Raw genomic sequence first — 13242 nt, forward strand, 5'->3', positions numbered from 1 at the left:
CGGTGGTGCCAGCTTCATGCTGTCAGGGTGTTTTTCCCAGCTGAATGGACAAAGCAACTGGTTGCAAACGAAGGAAGAATCAATCTGGCCAAGTACAGCAATATCCTGACCTTGGGTGGCAAACCCGTGGGTCTCGAGTCGCATGCAGCTCTTTCCCTCCTTTCGTGCAGCTCTCGTGAAGGCACGAAAGCATATCAAAGTTCTGTTTATGTGCATGTGGCGGAACATGATTTTGACGTTATATGGCTTTTTGTAACTCCCACCATGAAAATCCCCTCGAGGGATTTGTTTTGGAGAAGAAACAGGAACTGACGTTATCAGCAGGAGCACGCTAAGGCGCCCTCGTGTGTTTATACCAGTTTTACCTGCGGGAAGGTAGCTCTTTGTACTTTCATGTTACCCAAATTGCCGGCTCCTTGTATTGCTGGATATTGCTCGAACACACGGGAGGATGGATTCACTCTTCATACTTTTCCAAAAAACCCAGTTCATCTTGAAAAATTGACTGCACAGGTGCAAAGGATGAGAGCTTCGTGGGTTCCAAATGACAGGTAGGTGTGTATAGAGCTACTAAAAAAAAGAATAGTTGGGGGTGGGGCGTAATCCTTCTTTCTGCAAGCGAATGGTAGGCCGGCCAGTCGCTAGCTCGCAAGGAGAGTCGGGGAGTCTGTTGTTAGTTAGAATTGATCCGCATATCATCTAAATATGGGTCAAAACAATAGGGTAATATTGCCCCGGTCACTTCACTCGACTGTGAGATGTTCTCTTTGAAAAAAGCTTCTGTGTCATAAGAGGCGTCGGAAAAATCTGAAAATCTCTGTTGTTCCTCTCGCATAGCAGGTACCACTACGTGTTTTCAATGGCGAATGTCCCAGTGCACCTCTGCTGATGACGTTGCAGGCAATATGGCTACCAATTGGATGTCGAGTGAGACTTCCGCAATTTTGCGCATGGATGCCATGCTCTCCGCTCATTTATTTTTTTGTATAGACATTGAAGTGAATAAAGTTATATGTATTTTCCATTCTAATGTCTATTTTAGAATGTTTATAGGCACGTCACCTGGGCTTTAATTACTGGCCTGTGGTATAGATATTCTGTAGGAGTTGATTTTTTTCGTCATGTTGGTGTGTGGCATTCACAATAAATCTGGCTGAGCAAAGTTGTGTGTGTGAGGAGGGAATGATATGCATGTGTATTATATGGCTCTTCAGCGCCTTGATGTGTATGATGTGGCTCTTTGCTGTAACGCAGTAAAAAACGTGTGTCTTCATCTGTGAGTGTTTGGCCACCCCTGTGACCTAGACAAAAGGTTTATACAGAGTGCTCAGGACGGCATACTGGGTTGAAAGTTCTGCTTCTAACAAGACAATGACCATAACCACCCGGCTAAAATCACAAAGGAGTGGCTTCAGAACTATTCTGTGACTATTCTTGAATGTTCCAGGTAGAGCCCTGACTTAAACCTAATTGAGTATCTCTGGAAACCTGAAAATGGCTTTCCACCAATGTTCACTATCAAATCTGATGGAACTGGACAGAATCCGCAAGCAGCAAGGGCAGAAGATTCTCAAATCCAGGTGTAAAAATGTTGTTGCATCACTCCCAAAAAAGACTCATGGCTGTATTAGCTCAAAAGGATGCTTCTACTAAATGTCGAGCAAAAGGTCTGAATACTTATGGCTGTGAGGTTTGTTTTTCTTTTATAATCTGAAGAAAAAGCAATTCGTTTTTTTCCCCCTCTGTCAACATGGGGTGGCTGTGTGTACACTAATTGGGAAAAAAAAAATTGTCTGCAATATAACGATTTTAAATTGGTTTAAAGACTTCTACTCTCTGTACTGTATCAGTGATAACTGTCGAGTTTACAATAATCCCTTGTTTTTCACTGTTAATGAGGACCAGAACCCACCCTGAAATGTGAAAAATCATTTCAAATTTTGCAGGCGAAACTAAAGTGATGGTCACACACTAATCACCTATGAAACTCAAAGCACCTGTATAGGTTTCATTTAGTGTCATCAAATTGCTTCAGTTTGGTTAAATTCTTTCCGATGTGTTTAATATGAAGAAGACTACTGATTTGTCAACATGCCAGAAGCCAATCTTTCATTGGATGGGTAAGCCATAAAGATTCATACCCAAGGACTATGGCTGTTAAGAGTGTTCTTTCCAAAGATATCAATGGAAGTTCTGGTGGAAGGACAAATTGTGGCAGAAGTTGCACCAGCAAAAGAGATGGCCGTGGGCTTCAGTGAATTATCCACCACAGAATATTTGTGAATCTTGCAGAGATCCATAAAGAGTGGAACGAGGCGGAAGTCAAAGTCAAAAACCACATCTAGATGCATCTGGGCTAGAACTGCCGCTACAACTGGGCCAAGAAGAAAGAGGATTGGACTGTTAGCCAGTCGGCGAAGGTCAGCCTTTCATTTGGGAATCAAGGTCCAAGGGGTTGGTGGAAGACAGGTGAAGAACAGCATCCAAGGTGGTTGAGGTCCAGTGTGAAATATAAAGTCAGTCATGACTTGAAAAGTCCAGTGCAGGTTTTTCTAAATTCCTGGACCCAGCAAACGCCTTTGGCTCAGTCCCTCATAATCTTGTGTGGACAGTGCTTGACGATTTCAAAGTCCCAGCGGCGCTTACAACCTTGGTTAGGGCCTATTTCAAGGATATCCAACTCTGTGTTACAACAGCAGGGTACACCACTTGCATGGCAGCACCTGGAAGTGAAAATCATGGCTGGGTGTACCATCTTCCCGCTGCTATTCACCCTGGCCATGAAGGTCATCCTTCGACCCTCATGCTGGGTGGTTGTGGGCAGCGAATAACAACTGGGGTGAGGCTGCCTCCAGTCAGAGCCTACATGGATGACCTCACCACACTTACCAAAACCAAGGCGTGCACTGCACGACTGTAAAAAAGTTCCAGGAAAACATCGAGTTGGCTTGCATGAAGATCAAGTCGAGTAAATATAGAAGCATCGCCATCGTTAAGGGAAAACTGTCAACCCACCGCTTTCACATGGGTGAGGAACCAATTCCAACTGTCTCCGAGAAGCCTGTGGAGAGCTTAGGCTGGTGGTACAATGCCTCTCTTAAGGACAAAGATCAAGTAGAGCAGCTCAGGAAGGATGTGGCCAGTGGCCTGGAAAGGATCGACAGAACCCTGCTTCCTGGGAAGTTGAAGCTCTGGTGGTTACAGTACAGGTTACTTCCACGACTCCTATGTCCACTAACCCTCTATGAGATCCCACTCTCAAAGGTAGAAAAGCTGGAGGGACTGATCAGCTCATTTGTGAGGAAGTGGTTTGGGCTTCCCAGGTTCCTCAGTAGCATTGGGCTCTGCAGTAAAGGGATGTTACACCTGCCTCTTTCCAGCCTGGCAGAGGAGTACAAGTGCGCCAAAGTAAGACTGGAAATGATGCTACTGGATTCCGGCAATCCACTGGTAGCCCAGACTGCCCCCATCCTGACCACTGGGAGGAAGTGGACACCGCTGGCTGCAACTGAACAGGCAAAGGCAGCAATCAGACACAAGGACATCTTTGGCCGAGTGCAAGAGGGGAGGAGTGGCCTTGGGCTCGGGGCCAGTAGACTAGTATGGAGCAAGGCCAATACTGCTGAATGGCGCAAGCTGGTGGTCCAGGAGGTACACCGAGAAGAGGAAGCACAAAGGTGCGCCCAAGCTGTGTCGCAGCCCAAGCAAGGGGAAGTGGTTGGCCTGGGAAGGAGTGGAGGCAAGAAAGATCTCCTGGAAAGAGCTGTGGGAGATGGAGGCATTCAGGGAAAGCTTTACCATCCGAGCTGTATATGACGTCTTGCCTTATTCCACAAACCTAAACTAGTGGTATGCCAAAGGTCCCAAGTACCTGTTATGCCCAAGTCCTGCATCACTGAAGCACATCCTGGTTGGTTGCAAGACCAGCCTTACTCAAGGCCATTACACCTGGCGGCACAACCAAGTGCTGAAGTGTCTCGTTGGTGTTCTAGAGAACCAGCGGATAAGGGTGAATGCCCTCCCACCCTTGTCAGCAAACTGGCAATTAAGGCTGTTTGTTCGGGAGGGGGAGAGTCAAACCGGCCACAGCAACAAGCCACCAGACAGTGGAGAGCTGGGCAGTGCACGAGAAGCTGCTGGCAGACCTGGACAAAAAGCTCTGCTTTCCATCTGAGATTGCAACTACCACCCTACGACCAGATCTAGTGATTTGGTCTGCCTTTCTCGAGCCAGTCTACATCATCAAGCTCACAGTGCCCTGGGAAGGGGCAGTCGAGTAGGCGTATGAGCAGAAGCAGCTGAGGTATGCAGGACTTGTGGCTGAAGTGCAACAGCAAGATTGGAGAGCAAAGGTACGCCCGGTGGAAGTTGGCTGCAGAGGGTTTATAGCCTCTTCAACATCTAGGCTCATCAGAGAGATGGGAGTCCGAGCCCCATCGGCAGGCAGTCAGAGATCTGTCCAATGCGGTGGAAAAGGCCAGCCAGTGGTTGTGAATAAAGAGGAAAGACCCCAATTGGGCCTTCAGGAGAATTAATGGCACCTAGGGGGTGGACCTAGGAAGCTGGGATTCACTGCTGAACCCTCTCAAGAGTGTCGTGGGCCTATCAGCAAAACACCTGATGACGGAAGGAAGCTCACTTGATAACCCATAGGGTGCCATCACTTATTTGAACATCCCACAGAGCCTCATCGGAGCCGAATTATGTATGAATAGAGGCATATTAACATCTAGTACTACACAATACATGTTTTCTTAAATCTAAGGACACCATAATAGTCTAGCAGAATGTTTTAGAGGACTTCATGATTTCTTCTGCTGAGGAACTGTAAAGAGATGCAGATTTAATTTTCCAGCATGGCCTGGCCATTGCCCATACCGCCATTAGGACCAAAATGTCGTTTTGCAGTGCTTCACTGGAAGAGCCAACTCACTAGACACAAAAGAACTGAGCAAGCATCAAGGGAATCTGGGCTTCTGTAACGCCCATGCATTAAGATGTTATTCTATTTTATTTCATTGGGTCAAGCACTTTGTGGACATGCGCTCGTTATCTCGTTGCATCCACAGTCATATAATGACATAAAAGGCTTTTGCTTTGATTTGATTTGAACCGCAGAGCTATGCTAGGATGCTCTTTACGGATTATAGCTCGGCCTTTGACACAATCATTAGGGATATTATGATGATTAAACTTGACATCTTCAGTCTCCCTCCTCTCACCGGATCCAGGTGTTTTTGAAAAAAAAGACTGAAAATCGGCGCTCACCTTTTCTCCACCTGCTCACTGAGCATTGGCTCATCACAGGGCTGGGTGCTAAACCAGCTCCTGTTCTGTCTCAACACCTTCTACAGCAGCCTAGTCCCCAAAAATAATAGTCAGATTTGCTGATGACACAAGAGTGTTCGGTCTGATCTCAAAGAGAGATGAGGCACCATACAGACAGAAGGTCCAGAAGTTCACAACCTGGTGCACAGATAACAATCTGGCACCGAACACGATGAAAACAAAGGAGATCATTGTGGACTTCAGGAGGAACAGAACTGAACCGGTGCCACTCTCCAACAGTGAGTGTATGGAAAGAGTCTGCACATTCAGGTTGCTGGGAGTCCTAGTTTCTGAGGCACTTTCTCAGGCAACATCTCTGTGGATATCAAGAATGTTCAACAGCGTCTCCACTTCTTGAGAGTTGTCAGGGAAAACAACCTTGACACAAAGTTGTGGCTGGATCTTCTACCATTCATCTATCGAGAGCCTGCTGACAGACTGCGTCTCCATTTGGTATGGAACTAAGACAGAGCAAGGCTTCAGAGAACAATCAAAGCAGCACAGAAAATTGTTGGCTGGCCTCTCCCCACCACAGGAGACATTTATTCCTCTTAGTGCCTCAGCAGACCTCAGAACATTATGAAAGACACTACATACCCGTTATCAGCTAAGCTCCTGCCACCTGGAAGGCGGTATAGATGCGCAAAAGCAAGGACCAACATACTTTTTCTTCAAGGGCCATCACCACCCTCAACTGTCATCTTTCCTCTATCCACGCTATTAATGCAAAGCCACGCTGATTTTAATATCTTGAGCAATACTTTACATGCATTCCATTTTACACTGATTTTTTTTATCTATGTGTATTTATTTTTTATTATTTATATTTATTTTGCTTTTATGTATGGACTGACGCATTGTACAGTTTATGATGACAATAAATGGCATTCATTAATTACTGTAAAAAAACCCGTGTACATTTGATATGGATCAGTTTACTGACACAGTCAGGAAGAAATGGAATGAACGGCAATCTGACCTACTTGGCATCATCGATGTTTGACATTTCCTCTTGAGTGCCATTGGGGAATTCCACTGTGTACTTGCATTTTTCACTGCTTACAAGAGGAGATACATAGTCAATGGAAAAAAAAAAGTATGTTGTAACTCACATTAACAGATATCAATACAAAAAAAAGATGCAGTCCATGTATTGACAAAAAACAACAACAAAAAAAAACTTGTACAAAAATTACACAGGTAAATCGTGATGTAAAAATATAGAAACTTGGCACAGCACTCATGATAAAAGATACATCCATTTTAATGTCTAGATCCAACCGAAGAAACCCAGATTGAGGCAAAATTAAGGTAATTAAGGATTTCGTTTATGCTTAAATTGCATTGTAAACCATAAGTTATCACTGCCTTGAGCCCAACATTAGAGGAGCTTCAAGAATCAGAAAAGACAAGTGCAAACTACTGCATATTTTAGAGAAGTCCTTATCTATTCCTGCATCCCAGTGCAGTAAGGTCCATAAAGGGATAGTTGGAGTTGAATCTTAAAAAGCTTGATTATCTTACACATTAACGCCACCTTCATGGGCATGAATGTTGTACTAATTTGTTTTCAATGATTGATTTGAAACAGTTTTTCTAAGGTTGCAGATTATACTTTGGAACATGGGCGCTAAATTTAAAAACAAGTATTTGGTGCACAAGGGGATTTCCTTGAACTGAGATTGGGTCAAATTTATCCATAGGCACAAATCTATGTTGTATATAAACCCCCATAAATTTCCCTTGTTTCGCAAAGACTAGCTTTCAACATCTGGCATTCTGTATTGCAGCCACAATAAAACCTTTTTTTAACTGAACATTAGCTTTTCTTTTTATAGCATATTCACAGCTTCCACATAAGTATCGTTTTAACAATTATAATAGCAATATAGTGGGGCCATGAGATCCAAGTTTAATTTGTTCCACACCCGCGGAAAAAAACCCAAATCATCTTTTCCGATTATAGGAAAGGAAATTCCATTGATCCTTTACAGTCTACCTCAGAAATAATGACTAAAAAAATTGTGATGTGGTTTTAATGGGGGAAATTAACACTATTATTGGTACCTTAAGGATCTCGAGATGCACAAAAATTAGCTGGGACGTATGATCAATTTGCTTCTACAGACGCACACCATTGGTTGCTTGTTTGTGTGTTCATTTTCATTGTTGTGGTAACGTGCTGCACACAACTGCGACACTTAAGGGAAAGTCAAGTATTAATCTTTGCTAGCTCGTGAGCTAACTAGCTAGTGAGTTAAGCCGTAAAACAGCTCACTCTGGCTCAATTGATTGTGGCAAAATCGTTTAAAACAAATGTGCCTGACTGATGAACAACAGTCCGTGTCTCGACCTGGAAAAAGTCCCATACGGACTCATAACAACAGCCAAGAAAGAAAGGTTATGATTCAATACATAGTGCACTTTAATTTCAAGTCGCGGAACATCGCAAGCTTTATGGTAGAGACCAACTGTACCGACCAATGACATGCATGTTCAGCCACCCTCTTCACTCAATCTCAGGCGGCGCTAATTCATGATGACCTGCAGCCCCAGTCAGAGATGAGGAGAAATGTTGCAAGGAAAGGTGAAAAAGACAGATACTAAAGCTTTTTGGACCTGCAGTAATAGAGGGAATGCGCCTACGTCATAAAATCACGTAATTTTCATTTACGCCGTCATACTGCCGGTCAAACAAAGCATTTTTGAAAGTTAATTCCGTTGAGACGAAACAAAAATAAGTCTGATAGCATGAAACGAAGAGTTTTGTCTGATACTGTTCAACATTTAGAAGGTGATAATAAACGAAGGTACGTGAAAAAAATTAGAGACACTTGGCATAGAGGATCCATTTTTTATGATGAAGTCAATGTTTTCGCCAGTAAAAAAATTTGACTTAATTCGCTTCCGTCTTGGACAACTGGATATACACATGTATCCGGTGAATAAGTCGTTGAGCTTTACATGGAAGAGTTTGAAAGCGTATCAAAGTCTGGACGCATACAAATACTTCGCTGCTGGATGGGTCAAAGATGTGTCGTGTAAATTGAACGAAATAAGTCTCATCTTGATGGCAAAGGTAAGTTGCAACTTGCAATACTAGATCTTGTCAGCCATAACTTGCATAAGACAGGCCATTAGATCTAGCTATGATTTTGGACCAAGTTATTGCCAATATAGAAGGGCTCACAATTTTTTTTAAAACTGACAACAACTCTAACTGGAGTGTTTGAAGCTTAGACTTTATTACGTCTCTAACGAACCAAGAAGTATTCATAGATTGATGTTGCTGTTTTTGAAATATTGTACTCATCCATATCCCAGTTGTGCGAGAAAAAAAAATTAGGATATGGAGTCGTCTCCTCCGTGAACCTCTCTGTGACAGTTTTTTTTCTTTTTTTTAAATACGCATGTTTTCAAATCAGTCAATTTGGCATTATAAATACTTCTTAATAATTTGTGATTGAGAATAATAATTCCTACCTGAAATGAAATGATCGCTAAATACTCGTGTCTATTTCGTTGGGCACCATCCATCCTGTTTTAAGTGCCAAAATTCATTGATCTTTTCTGGTCTTTTCAGCTGGTATCCTATAAAATGATAACTTTGAAGAACTGTCTTGTCTATTGTGACAAGCAACAACACAACAGGTCTTGGGCATTGTGAAAAATTTGATCCAGTTTAGTGACTCCTCCACTGCTGAGCAGCTTTGTTTGACCGGGAATATGGCGGCATAAACAGTGACGTCATGCAGACGATCTCTATTGGGCGGATGGGGGGGCTCATATAAGAAACCGCATTATAAAACAAAAACCTTTTTTGTTTCATATTTCAAAACAGTTCACTTAAGATCTGTAGAATGAGAATACTCACAATTTTTTAAGATTCTACTGTTTTGTGAAGATGTCAAAAATGAGAACATTAAGATTTTTCAGAATATAACCTCTTTGTATTTTCTGGCTCTTGAAATACAGTCCAACTTTTATTTTGTAATCCGAGAACATGACAATTGTCAGTAACGGATGCCAACTCGTAAGACTTGTACATTTTCCTTTCTTTCAAATACTATTCTTTTTTTTATTTAAAAAAAAAACACAAAGAGAAGACTGCTTCCTTACTTATTCTGTCCTAAAAAAGAATTGCCAAAACAGTTGGTGTCAGAAGTGGGATCCTAGTTTTGTAGGAAGTACTGAAAAATGGGACAGGGGAAGAGCAAAAACAAATTACTGGTGTGGAGAACAACAAAGAAAAAAAAAAGAAAGTTGGGTGAAAAAGAATTGGTCAAGGATTAACAACTTTTAGAAAAAAACTAAAATATCTGGAAATAAGGTTGACTTATATTTAGACACATTTTCTGAAAGGGCTATGTTCCGGGGAAGTGACTGATAACTGTATTGCCTGTGGTCTGATCTGTCCGAGCTGGCTCAGGGGAGAATGTCAGATTTTGGTCACGAACTGGGTTCCACAGTGGGCTCACCCTATGACAAAAATCAAGAAGAGTGCAATCTGAAAGACCAACAAATGGCCTCGTTCGACCTACAGCACAGCTGTCTACGCGCAACACTCAGCACGGTTCCCAACACCCCCCTCCCCCCACATTGCCTGTTGCTGGTGCAGTGACAAGAATCTGTCTGAAGGAGTGCAAAGAAAAAAAAAGGCTGGTGGTGGGGAACACAGTTCGTCTGAGCTCTAGCTGACTCCTGGCTGCTCGAAAGACAAAGCAGCGCTTTACTGGTGATATGGCGACATACATACACACTAAGAACTTTCATCCCTTGGACAAAAAAGATTAGGCAGATTATAGCAAGCGGAATAAAGAGCTTCGATTGCCAGGCATCGCAAAACCCTTCACTTGTTATTTTCAGTATATGACCTCGTTTAGACGCAGAGGGTTTTGGGGGGAAAGGAAAAGGAGGTATTTTGAAATTTTATTCCAGCTAAATTTTGGATACCGATATGAAAAATTGATATAGAGTTGGTCTCCAGGCAGAGAAGTTCAAAATGACAGTCTTAACGTGAACAAATTCCTGGGAACGTTAACACTAGAACTCCCACGATTATCAGAGCCTCTCAGTCCTACTAGGGCTAAATCAAATGCAGGTTTGGTTTAAGACTAATAACTTGATCACTGACAATTGCCTGTCTTTTATTTGTAAATGTTGCACCCTGTGCAAATAATGGCCCACTAGAATGTGCTTTCAGTGTGAGGTATTCTCTGGATATATTTTCTTCCTCCACTTTTTTACAATTCTCATAGGAAAATGTAGAGGCATAACTCAGAGAAAACGTTCCATGTTTCCATTATTTCTTCCATTTGCAAAAGGGCAAAACTGCAAAACTATTCCCCTGCTTTTTCTCCTGTTGTTTAGGTGAATATGGCGCTGTAAAAGGGTTTGAATTGTTCGACAATACCAATATTTCAAAAGTCATCGGCAAAAATTTTCATGACATTTTAAGAGCAAAAAGATTCCAACTTCGACTTTCCTTTTAACATGGCAATGCCATTGTTTTATGTTGAGTCCCTCCTGCAGAAAAGCAGGCCCGAACAAAACAGTGGTTTACCTAATGTTTCAGCTGGTGTTCTGAAGCGTCCCCCCTTTTGCCTCAAACATATAGCCATTGTCATTATGACCAAACAACTCATTAAATATATTTCTGGAACTTTTATACAAACTTTCACATTAAACTCCCAAATGAAAAACGTTTCTAATCACATCACATGCAAAACAGAGACAATAGATAAATGTGAACAGTATCAAAATATGGACAGAAATGTTTGAGGTTGATGGCTGCAGGCTGAATTTTGATTGGTGGTACATACCGGTACGATTTCAACACTCTGACGAAGACCACACCGACAGTGCACAGCAAGGGAGAGAGGAATGGAAGCTTACGTTGCAAGTGTCAATTGGTTGATAGTAAAAATGTTAATTACTAAAATAGCGTGAAATGCAGAATGAACAGATGCACAGTGAGAGAACCAAATATATAAGGCTAGACAAGTCACGAGAGACATTGCTAAACCTCTGTAAGAGGTAGATGAAGTTAATATCACAAGTTACAATAAGTGTAATTATTTTTATTAATACAGTAAAAACAACCCCCAAAACATGTCTTACGCTTGATTGCTTCGCATCCGATACATTAAACACGACTAAATAGCATAGGCATATGCTTTAAATGCCTTGTGTTATGTGTGGCTAACCTCTTGAAGACAGCTGTCTCTGTCTTTGCATCAACAGTAAGGCTGAAAGTCTCTTTTATGGAGCCATTCAATACTGTATCTGTAATACTGCATTGCACATTGCAGATAGTTTCATCCCCCATTTTAGATCTTGCACAACCTTTAGAAGTGACAGAGGAAGAAGAAATACCGGGACTCAACCAGTCATGACTTTCTGGAAAAAAAAAGTTGAAAGCAAAGGTTGTAAATAGGATTGATAGAATGATAATCTATTGATCTCACCCTCTGAATATAATGGGTCAATGACACCGAGTGGATCCAGCTTCTCTATGGTGGTTTCCATAGCAACGGGAGAGTTGCACATTAGTGGGTCATTGGGGCTAAAAGAGAAATTTGTTAATGAGACGCACCCATTCAATTTGCAAAGATTTGTGACGGAACAAATGGGTGATTGATATTACTACCTGGTGGTTGAGAAATTGGAGAAATCAGCCCAGGCTGTCTCAGTGCTGGAATTTGGAGCACAATAGCTACTCCATGCTGTCTCTAAGGGAGAAAAAGAGCGGAGGGTAAAGGGGAAAGAACGATAAACAGCCAGTTTAATGAGGATGTTCGGTGGTGGAATACAAGAGTCCATGAAAATGTCATTAGAACTGTCTACATTGTGTTGAAATACAAACATATACATTGTTTTGCATATTTGTAACGCTAACCAAATATGGTTGGTCAAAAGTGAAAGTCTACAAGTGATAGTGGTAGTCAAAAGAAGCGGCGAGCCATCTCATTTTAAACAAAGGTGGCTATTATCAGGAAAATTAATGCTGGTGAAAAACATGAAGGTTCCAGGTTTCTTCCAAATGCCTCCATCGACTGTCAATACCATTTATAAGCAGAAAGATCGCATATTAGCGTATGAACAGTCACACATTACTGGAACTAACAATAATAACACGTTCATTTTCACATTATATTCAGCCGTTCGGAACTTAACTAAAACGGAAGTTGAGGAGCGTCTGCATAAATCAGCAGGACATCTGTGCAAGTTAAAACTCCTATATGCAAAGTTTATTGGAATTGGGTTTGTAAGTCATTTTGTGGCTGATAATGAAGAAATTTTTTTTCCCAATGATAAAAACATATTGGAGCTACATAAGTATCAGCTTATTAAAACTACGATTGCTTTAAAAAAATTCATATATTTAACATGACTGAAGTATGAATGCCATGTTTGTTGCAATTGTATTGTTATCAAAATATAAAAATGTTTTTAAAAAGTAATTGAAATTATACAGTTCACTAACAATTACAGTAAGTACCGGTGTGCAGATACGCCCACCTGCTTCTTGTTCCCACTAATTACGGTCGCTATATATTGCCACGTGTGTGGATTGGTCCTTCGCCAGATCATTGTACTTTATCTCCACGTTCCCACATTTCCTTGTCTCATGTTACTGACTTCTCGGATGATTAACCCTGCATCATGCTTTGGCCTTGCCTCTTCTTCTTGCCAATTCTGTTACTGTTACTCTTCTTGACTGTGTTCCTATGCACCGACCCTGAACTGAATAAACTTCTTGCTCAAACGGTACCTGGTCTCCAGAGTCGTGCACCTTGGGTTCATGACAATACGTTCTGGCCAAGACATGAGGACTCTGACTGAGTGCGCAAGGCTCTCCGGACTCAAGGTCTTCACCTCACCCAACATGAAGAACATTTCCTGATATTTGGC

The 13242-nt window shown here is 41.9% G+C and overlaps 1 protein-coding gene across 21 annotated transcripts in view; it reads right to left on the reverse strand.

The window, feature by feature from the left end:
• Positions 1-13242, reverse strand: part of ppp6r3 (protein phosphatase 6, regulatory subunit 3) — a 111181-nt gene that overhangs the window by 1840 nt on the left and 96099 nt on the right. For 10 of the 21 annotated variants that reach the window (XM_061823707.1, XM_061823705.1, XM_061823704.1 and 7 more), the window contains 4 exons: positions 11978-12059; positions 11796-11893; positions 11535-11727; positions 6312-6386 (listed from right to left, as the gene is read on the reverse strand). In XM_061823707.1, coding sequence (XP_061679691.1) covers positions 6312-6386; positions 11535-11727; positions 11796-11893; positions 11978-12059 — 448 coding nt within the window. Of the gene's footprint in view, positions 1-6307; positions 11169-11534; positions 11728-11795; positions 11894-11977; positions 12060-13242 lie in introns of all 21 variants that reach the window. The other 11 variants (XR_009795525.1, XR_009795528.1, XM_061823700.1 and 8 more) reach the window with 9 other exon arrangements.

The sequence above is a fragment of the Syngnathoides biaculeatus genome, chromosome 6 (assembly GCF_019802595.1).
Source record: "Syngnathoides biaculeatus isolate LvHL_M chromosome 6, ASM1980259v1, whole genome shotgun sequence".
NCBI classification, from domain to species: domain Eukaryota; kingdom Metazoa; phylum Chordata; class Actinopteri; order Syngnathiformes; family Syngnathidae; genus Syngnathoides; species Syngnathoides biaculeatus.